Raw genomic sequence first — 27,260 nt, forward strand, 5'->3', positions numbered from 1 at the left:
ATATATTAAGATGAATAAATTCTCTTTATACATTGTAAATTTTATCAACTTCCAATGTTATTAATTATTATTATATTGGTTTTATGATGGTTATTATTGAAAATAAAGAATCCATTATATTTGAAATAAAGTAAAAAATCGAAATTTTTGATATATATATAGTTGTATTTTATCTTCAGCAAATAAAAAAATATAAATAAGATAGGGTGGAAACTAATTCTTATATATAAGATTATCTAGTTTAGCTGAACACATTTCAAAAATACCTAAGTTTTAACAATAGAGTAATTAAAGAAGCTATCTGAATTCAAAATATAAAAGACCTAATAATCTTAACCGAGGTGAAAGATATCCTGTCCCTTCTTCTTGGTATCCTTTACTTAATATTTTATTTACATTCAACCTAATAATTTATCCTTAAGTTAATGTATAATTTTTTTAGATTTATTACTTATTATTATATATATTATTAGTATTAGTATTCATTCTATCTTATTTTCATTTTTTTTATTTGCTAAAGATATACAACTAAGAACTCATTTATAGCAAGCGCGATGTCGCTCAAGCAATGCGTAGTTTACAGAATACATAATGTTCATTATGCAGCTATGCTATCTTTTAGCAAATAGTTCCTAAATTTTTATCATGGATCCTAAATTTTAATGTTATTTTTATACTGGCTTAATTTTATATATAAACTTTACTTAAAACTTTATATTTCAGCCAATAGTCATTTCAACTAATGGCAATTTTTCACAGTCTATATATATATATTTTTTTAAAATTTATCACGAAAATTTTTTAGCATAACAAACGAAAATCGCGAATCCTTATTTCTTAAACAAAAACTTCTATTGGAAATTTTTAAACACAATTATACTTGTTTTTTAGGTACACTTTCATTATTAAATTGAGCTCTTTTTAGAGCCTTGGATACTATTAATATATATTTTTATTTAGTAATTTGATATATTTTTACATATTTATATATAGTTCTTTTAATATTTTAGTGTTTTATCATTTTTTAAAAATTATATCAATATCAATATCAATATTATCAAAATAAAATTTTTAAAATACTAGTTATTCCACTGAAATAAAGAAACTTTTTTGACAGTGACAATTTCATGTTAAGTAACTATATCATATAATTAATCTTGTTTAATACAAAGTAATTTTATTGATGTAAATAGTTACTTCTGAAAAGTAACTTTAAATAACACTACTAACTATAGATTCGCAAGATTATTAGATATGATAGGCTTGAGAATATCCAAAGTTCCAATATAAGCCTTCCATCAATTTTAAGTAAAATAACTTCCCTTTCAATTGCCCTATACAAAATGTATTAATTTCAAAATCCTTATAAGACTTTTCTCACGTATTATAAATGTTTGCGTGGTTCCCATTCTAAATTTTTTTTAAATATATCTAAATTTATCAATTTTATATTAAATCTTTTATGTAAAATAAAAATATTTGATTTTATTTATAGAAACTAGACGTCATATAACATATATCTTTTATTATGAGTAATTATAAATATGAATTTCTATTAAATAAATTCGGGCCGGGCTGGGCTTGAAAAATTAGGCCCGATGCAGATCACTAATATTAAGCTATATTATATCTTTCAAAGTTTGACCCTTAAACTCCCTAAGAATTCTTATAATCAGTGATGTAGTTTAAAATTAAAATGATATAAATTGATATTTTTTTTCATTTCCAATTTCAATTTGATAAATAAAAGTGTTTTATAATTTTTTAAACTAATTATTAACATTGTAGTTTTAAAAGTAGTTATAATTTTTTAGTTATAATTCCTTTTTATTTAAGTTTCAATAGTTATGAGAAATTCTAAAGAAAGTCTAATAGAAAACAACAAAAATAATTAGAAACTGTGCTGTATAATGAGATATTTTAGAAAAATAATAAATTTAAAATGTTGTCTAAATTTTAAAATAAAATACAAACAAGAAATTATTTTATAATATAAAATGCCATAATTTTAATAATTTATACAAATATATTGAAAAATTAATGATTAAAATTAAATAAACATATAAACTCGTATGCTAAATTTTTTTAAATATTGGAAATATTAAGTACCTTTTCTATAAGACACGATATTTGTAAATCGTCTGTTTCAACTTTGACATATTAATAAATTGATAACATACCATTAATATAATCTCGAAACAGAATAAACAATTATGTTTTTAGATTAAGAATTAGCAATCTTATAGATACCAAAACATTTTTCAATTTCAAGGAAAAAACTTTGCAAGTATTGCTGAAGCGTTAAGTAACTGCAGTAGCATGACATTTATAAAAAGAGGGATAGGCAATATGATAAAAATCATAAGCCATTTATAACAATATGATCGTTTTTATTTTTATTATTATTATTGTCCAGATATTTTCAATCATATTTTAAATTTCAATTAGAATCTAACATGTATACAAATATGGAGATTCCAATCATTTAATATATTTATGTTGGAATTGGTCTCTTTGTACTTGCATTTATTAGCTATTTAAAGAATTTCATAACTAGATGTGATTTAAATTTCATAATCATTATTGCATTTATACATAATACTATAGTGTTATTTTTTAAAGTTCTTTTACAAATAACTATTAAAAAACTTAACTAGTAATTACCTTATTTGAATTGCAACAGTAAGTTAATTATATAACTTAATTTATAACACAAAAGTAATTTTAAGAAATATAATCATACTATTTGTTGTGGATGTCACAGAAGTCTGGCAAATTCAGGGATATGCCTCATAGATCCAGGTTTTTAACCGTCTTAAATATATATAATGACCATTTTTTAATTTTGACAGATCTGGGTTTGCCGGAATCATCAACATGTATAGAGGAAATAGTACCCACCCTGTGTATGTATTCCAGACAATTTTTTCATAAATATTAGTCCATTTTTAATTAATATATGAAAATTTATAAATTAAGTATAGAATACAAAACTCTACTACAAAATTGTATAATATTTACAGGTTAGATACTATATTTATGTTGGTATATTATTCTAGTAAAATTACGTTTTATAGAAAAATTTCTATATAATATAATTGCTCATATAAAAAGAAATCGTTTTTTATTGAATATGCCAAGAGTTATTTCACAAACGAAATTATCATTTTGATTCATGAATATAACATACAATAATATGCATCACTCTTTTAGCTCTAATAAAAAAACTGAAGCCTTTTAGACATTGTCTGGAAAAATGTCTGGCAGTGCTTAGATACTTCATTTTCCCAAACATCTCGGGGTATATATTATTTTAATTTTTGCAAAAAGTTAAAATTAATTTAAATATTTCTTCCTTGTGTATTAATATTTTATTCCCACAAAAATTTAACGTATATTTTCTTACATAGGATATGAGAGAATATAAACCCAAAAAAATCTATTCAATTTATCTCTTCTTATAATTAGGAGATTAAGCAAAATTTCTGAAACCTATGAAATTTTCAGATATTCAAAGAGACAGAATTTGCTGAATAGAATTATGTTGGAGACTTTTTGTGCTACAAGAAGAAAAAGACTGCAAAATGCGTGCTCAACAATATGAGGCCTTCATCCATAAGCTATTATAGCTTTTTTGAACCTAGAAGAGCCTATTTTGAGTGCCCTTGGGATAATAATAGAATAACCTGAAACATATATTTTACTGAAGCCAATACATTACTAGATTCAATACGACAACCGATTTTTTTTGCATTGGAATGTATTAATAAATTATTTAATTAAACAACAATTTTGTGCAATTTTTCTAAAATCGAAATCACTTAGGTTATCGTGAATATTATTACATAATACAACTTAGAAAATTAGAAGATAATATAGACCAATAATTCTCAGGATTTATGTGGTTGTTAAAGAGAAAGCGAAATGAATGATTTTGAGATTCGCAAGTCTCGACCTGTATCTAGACAAATAAATTGTTTCAATATTAACGTGGACTCAATTGAGGATTACTATAAAATTGTCATAGATTCTTATGTTTACATTATATATAATTTTATATAATATCAAATGACAATCAAATAATTTATAAATATCGAAGATAATTTGATTATATAAATAATTTAATTTATATAATATCATATGATAATTATAAGTTATGCATGTCAAATATTGATATTATGTCAAATATTAATTGAATTCTGAAAGCTGTGAATGTGATGCAGCGTTCCTTTGTGTAAGCACGCTGACAATAAAGATTTGATGAAAAATATATATTTGATTCGTCAATTGTTTTTCAATAGAATTATTTTAGTGTAGTTGATGGAGTTTCAGAATTATTTCAAAATCATCATTTTCATTCCTTTGGATATATTTTTGACTCAAATCATAATGTCAAATGGCTCCATCGCCGTGCCGAGACTTTTGGCCACCCAGAGCAAAAACCAATTCTGCAGCCCTTTAAAAAACCACAATTTATTATATAATTGAATTTATCTAAGCTTTCTTCGTATTTTGACAAAAAGAAAAACATGTATATATTGTATTAGTGATCTGCATCGGGCCTAATTTTTCAAGCCCGGCCCGGCCCAAATTTTTTTAAAAAAAGTTTTGACGGCCCGGCCCTAACCTAAATCTTTTTTAAAAATTTTTGCCGACCCGGCCCGAATCCGATTTTTATAAAACAATTAACCTACCCGGCCCGGCCCGAATTTATTTAAATATATAAATTAATTTTTCTAATTACTCAAATAAAAGACATATGTTATATGTCGTTTAGTTTCAATAAATAAAATCAAATATTTTTATTTTACATAAAAAATTCAATATAAAATTGAAAATTAGATATATTTAAAAAAAATTCCAAGGTCCGACCCGACCCTGCCCAAATTTTTTTTGAAAATATTAGGCCCGGCCCGAACTCGACTATTTTAAATAGAATTAGGCCCGGGCCGGACTTGGGTCGGGTAAGGGTTGGGCCTAACTTTACAGATCTCTATCTTATATATCGAAAATAATTTTTAATTAAAATTTTTTTTAAAGATTATTTATAATAGAAAAAAAAGAAAATTTCATTAACTAAAAAATAAAAATCAAATTTTTTGTTTTAAAAAAATATGGGTAAAAATATCAAATCTTATTTTTTTTAAAAAATCATAAAATAATTAAACAATTTATAATATTTTTTCGATTTTGGTATATAAAAAACTAATGCAATTTTACCATTATGCGCCTTGTACAAAATGAAATACCAGATCTTTAATCTTTCTGCAAAATATGGCCTTTTTCCTTTGACTAATTTAGTTGTTAAGGTTATTTTATTTAAAAATATTAAATAAATTCTTTTTTTTTGGGGAGGAGGGTCCGGAGAGGTCCCGACGGCAAGGGCTGAGTGGCTCTATCCAATTTACAAATATTAATGGTTATAAATACTTTTGAGGATATATTAAATCTTGACATCGAAAAATTAAATATTTAGCTAGATTTTATTCATAGGATATGTGTGTATCTGAAGACCAATTAATTTCAGAATTTAAATCTTAGTATGAAATAAAAATTTCTGAATTATTCCTCTTCTTCATTTAAAGCAAGAATTTTCTCCTGGATAATTGTTTTAATTAAAACTACAAGAGACATTTGAAATTAGAATCCAAAAATATTTGTGAAAAAATAAAGTTTAACTATGTATTCTTAGATATTTAAAAGCAGACGATTGCCTTACCTCTGACATTAGTTATGACCATTTAAAACAATGACTTATTTTCCTATAAATTGTCATTACTTCGAAATTAGTTATCCAAAATAAATTATTAAATTATCATTGGAATCTTGAAAGTGGCATTAATTTACTACACTAAGATTATTTTGGTCAAAATATAATTACATACAAAATTATGCGTGCAAAGATTGGTAAAGAGACGAATTGCAAAACCTGCGTTAATTTTGGTATTGGGTATGGTAGTATATATCTATTATTTATCATAATTTATATACAATATATAAAAAATAAATCTATCCACTATTATATTAAAATTGTAAGGGAAATTTAATTTACAAATTATACAAGAGGTTTTAAAAATTAAATCTAAAATAAAAATATTTTTTTTCTAAATTACTTAAATTAAATTGCAAAGCTGATGATAAAATTTTAAATAATATTGATAACAAAATTTTATTTTCAATTTGGCGGGAAAGAATTACATACAAAATTTTAAACTTTAATTTGAACAATAAAAGTCATCTAACACATTTTATTAAATTATATTAGAATAAAAAATTTCAATTCATATTTTGTTAAAATATCTTTCATATATTTCTTCGAATAGCTTTTTAATGGCGTTCAATGTATGCATACTTTTAAATGCATTTTAATGAAGTAGTAGATTAATAATAACATGGATTTAGAGTTTATATATTATAATCCATTATTATAAAAAAAGGGATGAAAAATTTGCTTAATCTAAAAATTATACTAAATAATTCTGTTTTTTAAAGATTTCACTTATAACTGCCTCAGATAAAATACTATCTATGATTCAGCGAGAAGCGTGAAGCTTACGAACATGGAGACAATTGATTTTTTTATTTATATTGACCTAGGCATACTTCTCTTCTCTTCTCTTCTCTTCTCTTCTCTTCTCTTCTCTTCTCTTCTCTTCTCTTCTCTTCTCTTCTCTTCTCTTCTCTTCTCTTCTCTTCTCTTCTCTTCTCTTCTCTTCTCTTCTCTTCTCTTCTCTTCTCTTCTCTTCTCTTCTCTTCTCTACTCCTCTCTTCTAGATAATCAATTTTTTTCCAAAATTTCCTGAGCTAAAGGGATACTTTTAATAAATTTCCAACAACGCATGCAATTAATTTTAAATTAATTATTGTAGTTAAAAAGGTGGAGATTTCTTTAAATTTATATTTTTATGACTAGTGGAGACCGGGGATTCTATTATTCACGTAGAGGTATTTTTTAAACAAATAATTTTAAAACTAATTTACCTTGAGATTTAAAATTTATCGTAAAAAAAATGTTCATACAAATTTTTAAATGCAATAAATTTTTACACATCCGCCCAGACCCGATTCCAAACAAATAATTTTTATTTGTCCGAAAAAGCCTGATCCCAAGTAAAAATTATTCGCCCCCCCCTGGCCCGAATTTATTTAAATAAATATTTTTTTTCAATATAGTTTTTTATACTAAACATAATCGAATTTGATCATTCTGCGTTTTGTAGATCTCTATTAAAATAGTAAATTTTTATTTAAAAATATTTAATTTTATTTGAGAATTTAAGAAAAACAATTCTTCACTTACTTTTATCCACTTGCCATAAGACCAATAAATATTTAAATTATCTTTTATCATATTGATATAGGCAATTTTCTTCACTTTTTAATATTCATTTTTATATTTTTAAGATTGTTTTCATTATATTTTTAAGATTGTTTTCATTATATTTCTTTTTTTAGTATTTAAATATATCAATTTATATTGATATCTATTTTAATATATATATCAGTTACTTTCCTCGAGGATTATTTTTATGCAAAATTAAACGTTTTTATAAAAAAAATGTTTCCGTTTGAATGAAGGGCAAGTTTTGATTGATTTAAATTTTATAAATAATTTTATAATTTAATTTAGAGATAGTATAGTTTTCAATATTTTTTATTGTAAATTTTGTTGCCCATTAGAAATAAAAATCTTAGGTATAATAAAATAAAATCATAGTGAATGATTGTCTTTAATTTTTAGGACAGAACACACCCTAAAGACGTCATAATTTAGATAGTCCCAAACTACCCGATTGGGTGCGTTCTAAAGATGTTAAATTTGGATGGGACGCATTCACATTCGTCCCCGTTTCAATTTTTCCATCTCAATAGTTTTTAAAAGTGATAATATATACTTTATTTTTGCTACAACTAAAATTTACTTTTTTAAAAAATAAAATTAGATAGAAAAAAGGGGCATTTATATAACGCAATGTTATATCTAGTAAAAATATTTAATAAGTGGTGAATACATTTTCATTTTATTTGAATTTATTTTAAAACTATAATAACAAGCCTATTTTAGAGTATGGTCGTCTAATAACTATTTTTTCATCAATTTCCATAAACTCATTTTAAATAATTTATTGTTCCTTTCCATTAAGCCCATGAGAATATTATCAAAAAATGGTAATTGCTAGTTGTTTTTAAAAGATATTAGGTAGCAATTTTATTTTTTAAATTCACCTTTTTAATGATAAAATTGTTTTTATTAATTTTCAATTGTAAAAAAAAATTCTTGTTTAAAAGTTGGAAGTAAATGCTAGATTTATTAATTTAAAAATTATATCAAATTCGTTTAATTCATTATTTAAATTCTATGTGACTATTTTTATTGGTCAAAAAATATATGAAATTCTAAAAATGAAAACTATATAATAAGAATAATAGACACTTCTTCGCTGCTACAATTATCCAATTAGTTGCCAGTTATTTGTTGTATATATCTTTTTCGAGTAAAAAAAATTAATTTTTAAATAAATTTAATTTTTTTTTGTAAAATTGGATAACAAACAATCTCAAAATAATAAAGAAAATATTTTGTTTATGTTTTCAATTAAGTTTTAATAACAAAATTGACTTTTATAAGGCTGAATTTTTATGAAAACATAAATATTAAATATTTTTTATAATTTAATTACAATTCCTATAAGATGTCAATTTTATTCAATAAAATTAAGGATGTATGTTTTTCTTATTAATTTATGTTCGCCATTTCAGCTCAATATGCCTTGTCATCTAACCCGAGCATGAGGCATGTTGTCAAAAAAAATTGACCTCCACACTAATCTTTAATAACCACACTATATGAGATAAAAACAAGTACCCTAATGTTTAAGCAAGTGATATAATTATTAAATTTTATTGAAGTGAAATAAAACATTTTTTTATGGGAAAAGAGCAAAATACCTGCAATTCGACACCATACCCCCCTGTATATATATTGTAATAATTTTTATAAGTTTAGAGAGAAATTTTATAATAAAAAGAAATAGCCAATGGCCTTTGTTGAAATATATAGAAAAGAAAAATTAATTTCAATAAATTTTTATAATTTATTTATTGTGTATAATATAATCTACTCATTATTGTCATATATGGCTATGATAAAACTCCTACATAAAGACACTGAACAGAAAAATACCCCAATTTTAACCAAATATTAAAAATGTTTAGAAAATGGATATTAAAATATTAGATAGGACTCTATATAATTAATTAGAGGTATTTTTATCCATTGTATGTCAGGGTATTTCTTTTTATCTGATAGAATCTTTATTCGATTAAAGCCAAATGAAAATAAAAATCGAACCCATTCTAGTCCAAAGAATTTCGGACTGGTTTAAATTTGGTCGTTGAACAGATTTATGCAAAACCATAATTGATCTAAATATGATATTTGAAACTAACATTCTCATTTAAAATTAAGACTTAATTTACCTAAAGTGTCAAAGATTTTATCATTTTTTTCAATTTCATGAAATTTTATCCCTCTTTTTCATTTTGAAAGAATTTTTATTTAGAATAATTATGTTTGAAGATGTATATTAGGAAATTCTATGTATATAGGGTATGGTTTGGAGGAATTCAGGCTGAAGAAATTTTTTAAAATTTTAAAAATCTGTAGCGCCTGTTTTTTAATTGAAAGGCTTTATTTTATTGGAATGATAAAATTTCTAATACATTCATAATCAAATGAAAGGGAAATCTCGGACTCACTCATTACTCTGTGGGTTAGCTGCTACCAAAGCCTTACCTAAAATAAAATGGAAAGGTATAAATATATACTTTACCACTATACCTTATAACCATACCTCATAAATAAAGAAGATCGGATCAGAGACTTTCAAACTTTTGGCGGTCAAGGGCCATGATATATTAATTTACTTAAGTTTTAAAAAATCATAAACAAACTTCGTAGATTTCAAGATAAGCATATGAATATGAATAAAATAGATAATATTAAATAATTATAATTCCTATCATTCAAAACAGGTTATAATTTGATTTCTTCCTTTTTCTGTCTGCTAAGTTGAATTTAACCAATATAAAATATTTAGATTATTGATGAAAATAAATTACTCCTTACACCTATACTGATGTACAACGGAAGGAATTGCTGCAACATAAAATTATTGATTCTTGTTCTAAATATAAATTTATTAATTCTTATTTTGTACATAAATTTTTTGATTCTATTATAAATAAATTTCATATATATATTCTTTTACACAAACAATAAATTTTGTGATAACTCAATATTTTATCAAGAAAAATATTATGCAAGCCTTAAGATTTTTATCATAGATGGCACAAATATTTAAACATCTATTAACGATATCTAAAGGCTATGGCAAGATTTTTCTGGCTAAAATATTGAGTTAGCCGTTTTAAAAATCTGCCAAAACGAGCCGTTTAACAACACAATCTAGCATAATTTTATTATTTCTATTATTAAATTATATATAAATATTGCTTTGCATCCTCAGTTCTTTTATATACTTTTGTTTCACATCTTCATTTAACTGTTATAAGGCTAAAATTAAAAAATTTAAAATATATTATATATTATATTTCATCCAATTAAAAAATGTGTCATGAGTTATATAAATTTTTATATTGGTCTTTAATAACATATTCCACTTTATAAGGGATATATACCTCTTATTTAATTAACTAATGCTACTTCTTATGCTATTTTAGTATTATTTTTTTTAAATATTATATCTCCATCCACAAATAATCATTATTGGCATAAAAATATGACTTTTTTATTTTTATTTATTGCATTTCTTTAATAATAACATTTCTATACTTTCATCTTCAAGTCTACAGCGATGATCAGAAAGTAGAAGCTATGCCGTACTAAGTTATCGTTCAACACTATTTGAGGGCTTAAGTATGTATTAAATAAGGGGCGTCACACAGTCTCAGGGGATAAACTAAAAAAATTATATGGACCCCCTATTTAGCGGGCCTTTGTCCCACTTTTGCCCGACCTTCGGCCGGGTTTTATATTAATAAATTATACCTTTTTAATTGAAATTTCCAATTTAACAATTAATTCTTAGTAACCTACATTGACAAAAGGTCATGAAACTAATATAATTTTGTGTTACCATTTACCATTTTAGACAATGTTTTATAGAATGGACTAATAAGGAAAAATTTGTAGGCATTTCCAAATCTATTTGTATAATAAAATATAAACGACTAGTTTAAATCATAGACCTATATCTCTAGGATGTTATTAAAGTTAGATAAGTAATCGAGATAATTCTTCTGAGATATTAAGTTTCTAAAAGATTATCTTTCATTTTTAATGATATATAATAAACAACTAAACAGTTGAATATAATTGTTCATCTAAATTATGTAATCAAATGCTTTCAGAAGTAAGAGTAATAATTTTAAATTACATAGCTACACAAATAAGAGATGCTGGTTAATTTGCAGTCATAGCCATAGCACTTACGATGTAAACTCATATCAGTGTTCATTATGTTATATAAATTGATAAAATAAAACACTAAAAATCTTTAGAAGAAATAATTATGCAAATATATTGAAGCCATGAGTTATTTACACGGTAAGGATGCCATGTTAGAAATCAATCATTTAGTAATTAGGAAATAAGGATCAGAGTGATATGATGAAAGCTTCAAAAAATTTAACTATAATATATGGTGTTTTGATCTGATTAGGGTATTATTCTAGTTTGGTATAGTATTATTTAACGTTACCATCAGCCTATCAAGTTGCCCTTTGGTTTCAGTCAAATTAATATATGGTTCAACTTGAAACTAGGACGATCAATAGCAGCTATGTTTAATATCCAGTTAATAATTTATAAATATTATCCTTAAATAGATAATTCATAATAAAATGAGAGATGTTAATATTAATTATTTATGTAATTTTTAATTTTTAATATAATTCTTAAATAAAATCTTACGGTCAATTGTGAAAATCAACTTTAACATGAACTCATCTAGCTCAAAAATTATTATAGATACAGTTTTGATTTAAATTTTATTTTAAAGATTAAGAATTGGGCTATATTGATGTTAAATATTACTCTTAAATGTTTTCGCAAGTTGTTATTCTTACAACAAAATTTATACCCTGTGTTAATTTTTTTTATCAAGTTTTGCTAAATTAGGAAAAGGAAATTCGGTAGTATCATCATTTTATAGGAAAATTATTTTGTCGAAATGATGCAATCTCTATTGTCGACATTTTAAAATTTTTATTATTCTAAAAACTAGATTTGTAATGCATATTTTAAATATAAATTTAAATTTCAAAATTAAATAAAATAAAATAAAAAGATTATAATTTTAGAATTAATTATAAAATAATAAATATATTTTAATAATTTTTATGGGCATTTATTATATAAAATTGAAAATAATAAAATAGCACGCTACTTCACTACTTTCTAAGTAGCGAGCTGCCGCTATCGCAATTTTAAATAATATAGCGCGCTTAAAAAAATTGCATCGGATAACTTGGGCGGATATATCATTGGGTAAAATAGAATCCAATAATATTGAGAGAAAAGTAAACCAATAAAAAAGATATTATATTTATTTCATGTATAATAAATATAATGCTGTTATTTTAAAATATGCGTGAGGGTGCATGGAGAGCCTTTGCCTCCGGGAGCGGGGAAAGGGAATGGGTTCAAATCCGGTTGTTGGCAACAATAATTTTTTACAAGGTAAAATCTTAATCCAAAACCGATTCCCAACTCGAATTGGTAGGGTCGGATGGCGACCTAGATCGACCGGTAGAATAGATCAAAAATTTAACATTAAGCTATATAGTCTCCTGAAATTTTAAAGATGATAGGAAAGTTGATATATAAATATTGAATTAACATTGAGAAGATAGGAAAACAATCACTTATAGATCACGGAAATTATATATAAGATGTCATTTAAAAATTTGATAAATCAAATAAGTAAATACTAGATAAGTGAGCAATTTATTTGAATAAATATTAAATATTAAACAATTAAAATTAATAAATTCGATATATAATTAAGGAAATTAGATACGTATGTAATTTCCACAAATATATAAGTAACATAATTGTTTTCTCCCCGTTGGAATGTTTATAAATCTCTCCATACACGCTCAATTCGAGTATGCATGGATTGATCATTTGGATCAATATAATTTCAACTTTGATTTACGGAATAATTCATCATATCTATTTTCAATTAAATTGTTTTAGCTTGAAAAAAATAATTAATTTTTAAAATTTACAAACATTTAAGGGAACCACAATTATTTTGAAACTTAAAAGTACCACGGCTGTGTTCTAGGTCGGCTTAATTTAGATACTTAATTCTTTTTAGTATTGGCTAAAAAGTTTTTAAAGGAGGACACCCTTTATTTTAAATACGAACAAGTTCTTCTTTTTAAAAAAGCATACTTTAAAAGCCATAAAAATCAATTTTTTTTGTATGTGTCTTATTTGTTCATAATTTTTGTTTTAGATTTAAATAGAGAGAAAATTGAATAGTAAATAACATAATTATAGAATAAAGATGTTTTTCTGCTTAGTAATAAAAACACATAAAATATATAATATATATTTCTGTAATATATTTATATGCACTAATAAAGATAATTTTGTTTATTTTAATAAAGTGTCGACATTATCACATCCTGATATAATAATGGTATAATAAGTAGATTAACAACCATTGATTAACTTATGATATATTCAAAACCACAATATTCTAATAGCATATTGATGCCTGCCTAGCAATCCGATGTCTTTTCATGTCTTGTAACGTGAATTTTTTTCATTTATTATTAAAAATGAATTTGATAGAAAATATTTTTATAATATGGAAACTGTATAATTTTTTAAATTTAATTAGTGTTGAGTTAGATCTATGGGAGATATATTCGTATTTGATAAAATGCGCATTGACCGATTTAACTCGTTATTTTTCAAGTAACTTATAAGAATATTTTATTCATTATATTTATATTATATGCCAAATTAAACATTACAATCAATTATATAAAATACACTTCTATTTATTTTTGGATAAAAAAGTACATCTAGAGGACTAATAATTTATTACATATAAATTAAAATTTTTTGTTATTTGTGTATTTTTTTTTGAGTACAAATAAATGTATATTCATTTATATACTTTATTGGTTGGGAAAGAGTCACAAAGGTGTTATACCGACATGACATTCCTATTTTATTTTGTTGAAATTTTTTCACTTATTTTTATTTATAATATTCAAGATTAAAAAAATTTTTTTTTTGTAAATTGAAAAAAGATAGACTAATGGTCATACTAGATCAGTCTAGCTCATGAGGTTAGAAGATATGAAATAAAAATCGAGCATTGCCAAATATTAAAAAAAATTGTATATTTCAAGTTTACATTATAAATATTATCGCCTATTTACAATTTGCAATTTTATCGTCTGCTTTTTATTTAAATTATTTTATTTTTTTATATTAAAATAATACTTTAATTTTTCTCTAGTGATGCTTTTTTCATAACTTAAATAGAAAAAATAATTTTATGGAACTGTTATCGCTATCTATGTTCTAATAGCCTGTGCTGATTCTCAAAAAAGGTCTAAATAAATGAATTATTTGAATCGCCAATAAACAATTTTTTTAATTTAAAAAAGGATACAAAATACCAAAATTAAATTAAAATTTTTAAAACTATCTAATTAGTACATATATGTGCATGGTGGATTACATGTAAAATGTTAAATTATAATACAATGATAAAATTATTTTAATTTAATAAATTATTAATGCATGTGAATAAATTAGTGCTATCTATGTATAATAATATCATATTTTTATAAAAAAAAAATTTCAAGTAATATAGTATCTATAAAGTTATAAATAAATTATTTATATAATATAAGGTATTAACTTTTAATATTTAAAAATTTATGCAAAACTGATTTAAATTAAAATTGATTCTAAATTTTATTATAAATATATCTGAAAAATACAATTCGAGCAGAAATAAAGTCTTTAAAAGTTTTTTTTAAAATGGTCGCTATAAATGATTCAAAATGTTAAAATTCACATTATATACTACCAGGAAAAAAATAAAATTAATTTATATCAAACTTATAAATATTAGCATACATTAATTAAGAAATATATCATGTATAATAACTTTATTGCACGAAAATAATTGCAAAGATATAAGATATGTAATTGTAAATAAAATTACGGTAAAAAAAATAGAAAAATAAAATAAATACTAAGTACCTTAATTTATGTAAATTTTGTCATGTGTGTTAAAGGAACTAAAAGGGAAAAGGAGTGTTTCAAGGTAACACTTGTAATTCCTTTTTAGGATTTCAATTTGAGTTTTTTGTTTGAAGAAAAGCGACTCTCTTATTGAAATTTTCTTACCCAATTGTAAAAAATTTTAGGAATTGGGAACGGGGGTTTCCCAAAATACTAAAGATTAGTGAAGGTCAACTGTCCGGTCCTATCGGTCTTAGACCGGGACAGCACAGATTGTCGGAGAGATATTTTTTTGAGGACCGTGGTCCGGACCGGTCTTTTATTAATATTTTAGTTTGCTTTACTATTCAATTAATATAATTTTTTTGTATATTTTATTTTATGATATTTTTCTAGAGGAGTTATTTTAAGTTTTGTTAATTTTTATTTTACCATATGAAAACCATAAGTTTGTCCAAGAAACATTTTACTTATAGTCCCAATAAAAAACATTATGTGTTCACTGCAGTACCAAATTTAATGTATCGTCAGCAACAAGTAACAAAATAATTGTTTATAATTTTTTAAGCAATAAATTAATCAAAATAAGCAGTATTATTATTAAAATATTTTGGTTATTATTTATATAGTTCTATTTTTAGTGAAAGGTCTTTTATATTTTATAAATAGTCAATATAGTTTATTATATAGATTTCTAGTCCTCTCATTAGCAGCTAGAAATTTTTTAGCAATTCAAGCAACATCTGTCCCCTGTGAACAAATATTTTCGAAAGTAGGAGATCTTGTCACTAAAAAAAGGAACAGGCTTTCAAACAAAACAATACAAGCTTTGATGTATGGGCTCTTGGTTAAAGAATGGAATAGATCTACCGCCTCCATTAAGTCCCTCTTCTAATTCCTTCCATGGCATTTCTACAAACAAAGACATTAGCATTTATTTTAATTAAATATTTGTATTAACTATTATATTATTCATAATTAATTTTATATTTTATATTATTTATTACTTATTTAATAAAATGATAAAACAAATTAAATTAGGTTAAAAAAAATATGTTTTTTATTTAGGACCACGGTATGGATTGATCTTTTTTAAAAGACCGTGGTTCGGTCCGGTCCGAGGGTATCGGTCCAGTGTGGACCAAAGACCGGACCGTGACCTTCACTACTAAAGATTAGAGGGATAAAAATAAAAGAATTATAGAGGGACCTGTATTTATTGCATTTTTTAATTTCTTGCAGTTCCTAAGAGGTCATAGTTTCTATTAGCTGGAATTGAGATAACACATCACACATCCCAGATAAGTCTTTTGCTGCCGAACCAAGATGTTAATGACATATAATCGGGACGCTTATCAACTTTATTTAAAATTCCTAACGGCTCCTAACTATCGGGAAAACCGGCCGAAATCAAAAATTCGCCGATCAACCTATTTAGATTGTCATCGCAAAAAACAGCGTCTGACTTTAAGGCAAGAAAAACAATACCTAGAAAATGAATCAACTTGCTTATTGCAGGCAGCACAAATGTCAACAGACGGAATAAGACAACATAGCCTATGGCCAAAAGCAATTTGAAAAACTTATCGTTTATGAGTAACATTTCCTTTTTCCTACTCGAGATCGCGCCTAGCTAGCCATTCATGGCCGTTAGGATATTTACTCTTCTGAGTAGTTGAAGATTAGTTAGATCGGGACACAAACAAAGTTTTTCAAATGCACATTAGAACATGGTAACTAGGAAGCCCTACAAATAGCTGGAAACAAGGTGATAGGAACCCTGAAAAAGTAGAGTACGCCAAGATTGTTTGGCCGAAGCTAAAAGTGGATCATTCAACTCGATAAGCGAGGAAATGGGGGCGTTAAAGGATATTCGTGAAGTGTCAAGGTATGGTTTCAAAATTTATTTAATGAATTAAATGATGACACAGAATTTTATAAATATATAAGATGAATATTTTAATCAATCTATAATTATATTCTATACGATTGCATCATTTATGCAACTTATATCTATAAAATATACAGTATGTAATCAAAAAAAACTGGCTATTACTTTTATATTTGTATGTTTGCTCATCTAAAATATAATTTAAAAATAAAAAAATAAATATTTATCTCCCATTATATATTTAAATGTACAATAGTTATTTAGAAAATTTAATGAGTGGCATGCTTAAAATCTTAATTTCTTCTTATTTTTTTGGCTATTTAGTCGATACTTAAAAACTGGCTATTAAAATAATAAGTTTACCTAGGACACAGCCTACACCTTATGATTTACATTGCATTAAATTAAAAAAAAAATTTTAATGACTAAGGCCACTAGACAGAACGTTTTTTCTTTCCGGCATTTTTTTATTTCCAAACAAAGGATAATAATTTGTCGAATTAATTTATTTGTATAATAAACTTAAAAAATATATTAGACAAAGTGATAATTGTCACACACAGCTTTATACATTTATATTAAATATGACAAAATATTATATTTAAAATTTTTTTATAAAAATAAAATATTCTTCGATTATAATAATATTTTACTCTTTTTTTTACCAGAAAGACAAAAAACTTCTTTACTTAGCTTGCAAAGCCACTGAAAAGATCTCTATATTAAGACTTCAAAAAAATAAAAGTTTCAATTCATTTTTAAATCATAATTAAGAAAATAATCCGTCAATCAATCATAAAAGTAAAAAAATGTCACAAAATCATAACCATTCAAAACAAAATTAAAATTTTTTTGTGATCATTATATCGAAGAATTTATTTACAAAATAATTGATTAAAATTTTATTTTTTGATAATTCAGATAAATTACGTATACTTATCTTTACGCCAAATGACCATAGCAAATATAATTAATGACTTTCATAAACCACCTTATGTAAATTTCCCCTTGTTCATTTTGCAAATCACATTATAGAAAGATTAGAAACATCTAGTAGCACACATATAGGGTTGGTATGAATATTTAAAAAACACCCGGGCTGGTCATAGTTATAAAAAATTTGGCTGTTTTTCAATCGTTTTTTAGTTTTATTTCCAAATATTTAAAAACGCGGATCGGGAGGGAGGAGCTGATTAATTTCCCTACTATTTATAGAGGATATGGGGCTAACATAAAGAAATGTATAATAAAAGGTATAGTAAATAATTTTTTCCTATGTTGCATGAATATTTTTATAATTCATTTGTTATACTCCTATATTTTTCTGTTTATAATAAAATATTCTTTTTGATTTTTCATTATACCCTTCATATTATATCAAAACAATTTTATTCTACTTAAAATTAACCAATTTATTATATATTAAAAATACTTACCCAGTAATTATTTTTCAGATTAAAACTGAGCTCATTATTTTGATTAGTTATACGATAAATAAAGGTTGGATATTTATATATAAAAATTTTATTATTCAATTGGTATAATGCTCAATTACTAGATTATAAATAAATTTATTCATTTATAAATAATTTATTTTTGTATCATTATTACATTGGGTAAAATCAACTTCATATTAAAATTATAATATTGTATTGACGATCAAAATTTTGTTTTCAAATTGTTATATATAAAATACCAAAACTTTATAATTATTGTAACAGTATATTTGGAAAGAATATATGATGTGTGAATATATATATATACATCAGAAAGTCCAATATATTTTTTATGTATTTTCTATTGATCACTTTTAAATGTATTTATTGGTATTACTCATGTTAGTTCCGTTTTTGGCTAGTATGCATTTGCGTCTATGGTGTTTCCATTTCTTGTCCCATAAGGAATTTATCTTGAACTGTCAATTCAGACCTTTATTCCCGTATACTAAATATCTTTGACAAGGGATAAGTTTATCGATATATTCATTACTCTTAAAATCTTTTAATTGGACCGATTGTTCATTGGAATCTTCGCATTCGGATATGAAGTAAGCTGTGGAGATGCTATTTCTTGAACTTAAATCGTAAATACGACCCTTTATTTTGGAATTTGCTTTTCTGCTGGAGAATTTACTATCAATTATACGCGTACCCGTTGAAAAAAGGGCTATCCAAGCATCTTGTTGATATAGCTTAAAGCAAGGTAAAAAAATTCTGGAGAACGTCGCCCTAAATTTTTTACTCAGTAAGCAATATAAAACGAAATTCAGACAAGCATGAATTGCCATAAGTAAATTAGCAAAATTATTGCACAGTCTCCATCTAACTAATTCTTGTTTGTCGGGTTTAAGAAGGAAAGCTAACAAAAGTATAGCCGAGGGTAATTGACAAAATGTGAAGATTATAACTACTACAATGAGCATATAAGTTATTCGTGTCTCTTGGTATTGTGCGATATTTCTTTTCCTGGGAGAATCCCTACTATTGCGATCCCAAGTCTTATTCATCTCTCTATGGATAACGGACGATTTGCGAATCCAAATAATTAATAAAGAATTAAATATAAGAATAAGGGTAAGAGGAAAGAAAGAAAAAAATACACTGGTAAACCAAAAATACCCCCTCTGATAATTTTCGTTTAAATAAAGAGAAGTCTCGTATAGATAATATTTTTTGATGCGAGTTGTATCGGTCGCTCCTTTGAAGATACTTTCATGTATGGTATGTAAAAGTTTTAAAGTATTTTTAGTGACTGTCATATAAACAAGATCATTTTGACTTGGAAAAGAAGTTGTATTAATGATTGATGATTGCATTGAATCCTCATTTTCATAGACACTATCTACTTTTCTTTCAAAAAATGTGGGAATAGTTCCAACGATTGATATCAGAAAAACTACCAGAACTACGTATTTAGCTCTCTTAAGCGTGCAGAAAATTTTACCCTTGATAGGGTTACCTATGACTATAAATCGTTCTGTAGTAAAGGAAACAACTATCCATACCGATGCATTACTAAAGATATCGGTGAGTGGGTAGCCACCAATCAAATACTTTATATACCAATAATTACCCCTTATTTTATCATAATGTTGAAAGCTGAGAAGGAAATGAAACAATAAATAAAACATATCTGAAAATGCTAGAGAGGCCAAATAAAAGTTTGTAGATGATTTCATATGGTTACGCGATAATATTACGAGAGTACATAAATTCCCTGGAATTCCTATGGCTAATATTATAGGTAAGCATATTTTTTGAACCACAAACCTCACCGTGTCTAGTAAGATTAATTCTTGACGTTTAGTTTCATTTAAACGGTCTGTGGGTTTATTAGATGTCAATAATGATATATTTAAAAGATCAAAGTAATTTGATATTTGGGGCGAATCTAGCACCGTTGTATCTATTGTGCTGAACATTTTGAACGTATCCTTATAGAATCTTAATAAGTTTATTAAATAATAGATAACGTGATTTATTTTAAATATGGAATATAATTATATTAGAATATTCTTAAAATCCATATAATAAAAAACGTTTTAGTTATTAAGCTAGATTGATGCGAAAAATGTTAAATGACCAAAATAGAAATTACATTTATAGTTAATTTTTTTAAAATAATTAAGGTATAAATAAATAAATAAATAAATGAGTATTTATTATTTTTCTTCTACTTAAATTTAAACATCATAATTTCAAAAAATGAACAATTATTAACATGATTTATTTCGTATGATTTCTATCTTAATATAAAATATTTGTGTTAGAGAGCTACGACTAGGGTTACCAGATCTCCCGCTTCTGGTGTAATCTCCAAATTTTTATTTTTACGCCGAAACACGCCCTCTATTGATTTACGCCTTCTCTCGATTTAAAAAAAAATTCTCCCGTTTTTTTTAAAAATTATTTAAAGTACAAAATTTATAAATAGTTTAACCAAAAACTTAAGCTACCATTTTAATTCAATCATATCTTTAAAAAATCATCTTACTTTTATAAATATTTTACCCATATTTTGAGAAAGGAAAAAACAAAGCATTCTAAAAAAAAGAAAATAATTTTCGATTCCAAAACTTTCCAATTTAAAGTATAATAATATAATCTTTTAATTTTAAGATAAATTGTTATGATAAATCATATCATATAATAATTACTTCCTCTGATTCTGATGATAAAAATGATTTTTATGTAAATGTGAAGTAAGTATTTTATATAATTTTTAGAAATCAATCTATGTAATATGATATTGAAGTAGGTAATTATTATTTAAAACTTTAACAGTTTTGTATAGGCTACTAATATTTATGATTAATTAAATATCGTTTTCTTATGATATTTCATTTTTTCCCAATTTCATTCCATTAATTTAAATTATATATAAATTAAAGTTTAAAGACAAGTTTAACATCCAAAAAAAAATGAAAAGAGAAATATCAAAATACTTAGAATTCTATTTATTCATGGGTCAGAGAAAATAAAGAAAGTAGCAGCTTAAATGATATCAATGCAAAATTTAATATCAGCCATGGAAGAGTCCATGATCTAAAAAAACATTCAACAAGACAAAAACGTATTTCTAATTAAAAAAGTAAGGATATCAAATAATATCCAATTATACTTCAAAAACTATAATTTATGTGATGATAATACTGAATATCCAAAATGACATTCAGCTATCACATGATAAAACATTCGCTTAGTTATTTATCTACAGATTGCACTACAAACTTATTGCCTAACTCTTTCCTGATTCAAAAATAGTTATAAGCATAAAATGTAGAATAGCAAAGCCTCAAAAATAGTATCAAATGTCCTAGGTCCTGAAACTAAGAAACAAATCATAGGAAAGAAAATTTTTCTATTCTCTATTAACTGATGCATCAAATAATGGAAATACGAACCAATAATGCTGGCTATTTTAATAAATTACAAGGCGTTTCAAAGTAAACTTCTAAAAAAAATTTAATCAAACTCGCGAAGGATATTGCGTTGATTCTTGTGCAGAGCCTTGAAAATTTTAAGCTTTCCCTATCAAATGTAACAGCTTTTTGTGACGATATATGAATTTCGAAAGAAGGCAAAGTGTAATGAGGGTAGTTTTGAATGAAAATCCCCATTTGCCCGTGCCATTCAATTCACAATCAGAACATGCTTCATTATAAATAGAAATATTTTCTATGAAATGTTATACCGAATTCAGCAGATCGAATTGTACCATCAAGATGGCTATCATTAATACCGGCTCTCGAAAGAATTTATAAAAATTATTTAGCTAATGTGGTTAAAAAATTGCAATCCAAAAATTTAATTTCAATGGTGATGTTTTATTAATGAATAAATTAGTTACAACTTTAAAAGCCCAAGTTATCAATAACTTTATGGCTCGGTTGTATGAAAAAATCATATAAAATGTGATGATCATGATAAAATAGCATATTTCAAAATGAAGCTAATAAATTCATTAAAACAATCATTATACAAATAATAAATTGGAAAATCTAAATATTATAAAGCTCGGTAATAAATTCAAAATCGAGGAAGTTGAATTAATAATAATCCATTTTAATATAAAAGATATCGAATTAAATGAATCATTTCAGGAATTTATTGATTTAAATACATTTATAGAGCAAAATTATAATTATATCTAATTTGACTCATGAAAGCAAATGGGTACTTTTTTTTCAGAGAACATAGCGCCAAATTTTGAAAAAATATGCAATTTTATATTTTCGTTACCACATTCAAATGCTAATTGCGCATATTTAGTTAATAAAAAATTTCTGGCGGAAAGATTTTATCAGCTTTAGAAGTGAAATTAATGATCAAACATAATTTTAATAATCTGTAAAGATTTTAAGGAATATATATTAAAAAAAACCAATAATATAAAATATGAATAAAAATATGTATACTGATTTTTTAAATAATATAAATTAATTTATTAAAAAAATAATATACGATCCCTTTATTTTACTATTGTGATTAGATATATTCATTTAATTAAAAGAAATAATCATCGGGGAAAAATTTAATATTATTTGTTATAAAATTTTTTTTAAAATTATGTTAAATTTTCTCGCTTTTTGTTTGTATGAATCTGGAATCCTTTGGCGACCCATTTTTTTTTGCACACGCCCGTTTAGCTATTTAAAAATATAAATGCTTATGTCCACCTTGTCAACCCTAATTGGTTTAAATAGTGTTTTATGGTTTATTAAATTATTACATATTATCAATTCTTTTATTTTAATTTTTTCCTATCTAAGTCTAGATTTATGGTAAATTCAGCCATACATTAGTGATCTGCATCGGGCCTAATTTTTCAAGCCCGGCTCATCTCGAAATTTTTTTAAAAATGTTTTGCCGGCCCGGCCCGAATTCGAAATTTTTTAAAAAAGTTTTGCCGGCCCGAACCCGAATTTTTTTTACCCGGCCCGGTCCGAATTTATTTAAATATAGAAATTAATTTTTATAATTATTCAAAATAAAAGACATATGTTATATGTCGTTTAGTTTCAATAAATAAAATCAAATATTTTTATTTTACATAAAAAATTTGACATAAAATTGATAAATTTAAATATATTTAAAAAAATTTACAAGGTCTGACCCGACCCGGCCCGAATTTCTTTTTAAAATATTAGGCCCGGCCAGGCCACTTTGCAGATCTCTACCATACATCATATTTCAGTCCCTGATGTATTTATTCATTTGAGGCAGTTAATGGTTAGAAAAGTTATGTTCAGGCATGTAGGCAGGAATTTACAGGGGGGGGGGATAATTGAATTTAAAAAAAATTATTCTAAAAGTTACTTAGGAATATCTTAAGTTTAATAAATTTATTAAGAGTAGTGACTATAAAATATTGAAAATTTATAATATACAAATTTAAATATAAATTCATGATAAAACATTAAATGTGTCTTATTTTACCGGAAATCTATTTCATCATGTTTTGGAATAACTACCCCATAAATTTCAGACAATTTTGTCATGAAAATTTGTATTAGTTTTTCCATAAATTTTTTATATAAATTATAAATGACTCAAAGGTTTACGGCAAAATTGTCTGCAGTTCATAAGATAGGCATTCTAAGCATGCTGGAATATTTCAATAAAATTGGATTTTAAATTTAAAAAACGCACTCAAAAAATAATAATGTTGAAAAATAACATATTGCCAGGAAGAACACATTGACGCTAACATATATAATCGACGTATGAAGCATTATAAAATAATTGTTTCAAAAAGAAGCTTTATAAAAAAATATAAATTCTATTAAGCATTTAAAATTCAATATATAACTTTAAATTATATTTTAAAAATATAGATGCATAAAAATATTCTTAAGAATTATTGCATGTGAATAAACTTACAAAGTATTCATGGAAAAAATATGGCTTTTTTAAAAATGGGGAAGAATATTATGAAGCATATTATAAATTTAAAATCTGATGAAATTGAGCTCCTTTTTCAATGATTTCATTAGTGCTTGGTGTTATTTAATTTTCAGAGGTAGTATTTCTCAGTAGTGTTGTTAAATGGTTCAATTTGAGCCTATTTTTAAATACGGCTTATTCAGTATTTCATCCAGAATACACAAGCCTAAAAATTTGGATCACAGATGGTATATAGGCTTGGCCATCTATTGGCGAAATCTCAAGGCTGGCAATATTTTTCTGGATAAAATATTAAATTATCTGTTATAAAAATAGGCTCAAATATAGCCATTTAACAACACTACTTCTAAGGTATGCTATTATTCTTGTTATAGAAGAAAATTTTATTTTATTAGAATTACTAACGGGTAAATTTAAAATATATAATAATTTTTATATATTGGGCTGTGTCCTAAATATCAAAAATATAAATAAATAAAACATAAGCTATTTTTAATGTTAAAATAAAATAGTGCTCAAACCATTTTTCGTCATTTATACAAAAATTTATATTATTTTTTTAAATTATAAAAATAAATAAATTTAAATAAAATTTTGTTTAAAATTGAAAATTTGTGTATTTTTATGAAAAAACTAGTTTATGTTTCTTTTCGTTGTTTATTTTAATTTTTACATAACTTAAAAATTAATGGAAAATTTCGGATATGTTTCATAGTTATTAATTTTCAAAAATTTATAAATTTTGAGGTTTTTTTCAATATATTTACGACACGGTCTTAGAAAAATATTCCAAATATGTTTGAAATTATGCAAAGCATCTATAAAATTTTTTGAAACATTATCATAGAAGGAAATTTATAGAAACATCGAATATCTAGATGAGCCAATTTGGAATGACTGATTAGTATACTTACTAATTCTTCAATCAGTTTTTCCACTCAAAAACAATCAAATAAAAATAACGGCGCGCCTTAAGTTGAGTTTTAACTATAGAATTTTAAGTTGCAATTCAAAAATCAATTACCTCTAAATATATTATAGGGTCCTATTTTTGAGGATTCAAAATATCTTTGAATCTTAGGATCTTTATAGATATTATTTGTTCTTTTCGGTTAATTTATAGATATAGACATAAAATAGTTTAAATCTTATTATATTTTGAATCAAGTTATATTTTCAAAAATTTATTAAGAACCGGAATCATATTAAGACGTAGTCCTAAACAAAAAGTGTGTCAAATTTTTTATACCACTAATTCTAAAGCTTGGGTTAAATGTATAGTGTTTAAATGATATACATTTTAGTTTAATCATAAATCCATTGAGTAGTAAACATATATACATATAATAAGTTATTAATAAAATACGAAAATTATTAACATTTATATCAAGATTCAAGATAGAAAGAAGAATCTAGAAGTACTAAAGTAATTAATAAAAAAATTAGAAATGAGACCCGTTGTCTCAGGCAGTATCTCTGATACACTTATAATTTAGTAGTAGCCTAAAAAGGTAGTCAAATAGACTTGTGACACCTTTGAAAATGTAATACCAAAATAAGATGGATTGGTTACGCTAAAATTGAAAGAGCTATTTTTTATATAAGTATTGTTCATTAAGTGTGCTTTTACAATTATAGGTCAAACGCCAATCCTATACAAATCATAGCGTCTCTGGGAATCGACCCGTTATTTAATTTTTTTTAAATATAATTTATAACAAATTCTTTTTGTGAAAATGATTATTAAATGTCCATATATTGTTTATTTTTAGATATTTTAAAGATTTTTTCAAGCACTTTTTTAAAAAAAATTTCTGAGAAAACCATTATTTTAAAAGAAATGAAAGCAAATTCGTCTAGATATCAATATAAAAGTATTATATAAACAAAAATTTAATCTAATAATATTTTCCATATACACCCCTCCCCCCTTGTCTACACCACTGGCTAAATCTAAGGTTGATAATGTTAAGGGATTTATTTACCTCGTTAGGGCCTGAGCGTGTAACGTTATCGAAATATCTAAAGTTCATTAAGGTTACAATTATTCTTCATGTCCTGAATTATTTCGTTTATTGCTAAACAGAACAAGGGTACTAGAGAATCATCACTCTGCTAAAGTTCTGTGCGGACTAAATTGTAATGTGCACTTTACGATAGTATTGATGGTACACCATAGCTTGATCAGATGTAATTTAAAAAATTATGGATATTTTTCGAATAACTTTGAATCACAATGTTGCGGTTAAATGAATTGAAGACATTTGTTATGTCTAGTTTGATAAATAAATGATCTGAAGTTTTCCAGGTAATCCTAGCTAAATGGCTTGCAGTTTCGTAGCCTCCTTTAATCCCAAATTCTAATTGATTAGGTAGTAAAATATCTGATAATGAAACTTTTATTCATTTGCAGATTATTTTAGTGATTCTATTTCCCAATATTAAATAAAAATGCTACAGAAGGATTAAGAAACATTATACTTGAAATCGTTATTGATAACTGATTATCTCATAATAGAGTAGATAACAGGCTCTCCTAACATTTTCAACATTCTCAATAGCAGTTAGTTCTTTTTGAATAACAAAAACTATTGACTTGACACAATTTGACTCTTCACATCGTTTTTGATTATACAATTAATTATATTGGATATATTCG

The 27,260-nt window shown here is 24.9% G+C and overlaps 1 protein-coding gene across 1 annotated transcript; it reads right to left on the minus strand.

Moving 5' to 3' along the window:
• Positions 1 to 18,918: 18,918 nt before the first annotated feature.
• LOC135925412 (thyrotropin-releasing hormone receptor-like) lies at positions 18,919 to 26,665 on the minus strand. The gene is made up of 2 exons (XM_065460716.1): positions 26,587 to 26,665; positions 18,919 to 20,638 (listed from the first exon to the last, which is right to left on the minus strand). Exon 2 carries the CDS (start codon positions 20,614 to 20,616, stop codon positions 19,114 to 19,116), a length of 1,503 nt encoding a protein of 500 aa, XP_065316788.1. The 5' UTR covers positions 20,617 to 20,638; positions 26,587 to 26,665; the 3' UTR covers positions 18,919 to 19,113.
• Between the last annotated feature and the right edge of the window lie 595 nt (positions 26,666 to 27,260).

This window comes from Gordionus sp. m RMFG-2023, chromosome 2 (assembly GCF_954871325.1).
Source record: "Gordionus sp. m RMFG-2023 chromosome 2, tfGorSpeb1-WG-v2, whole genome shotgun sequence".
NCBI lineage: Eukaryota > Metazoa > Nematomorpha > Gordioida > Chordodea > Parachordodidae > Gordionus > Gordionus sp. m RMFG-2023.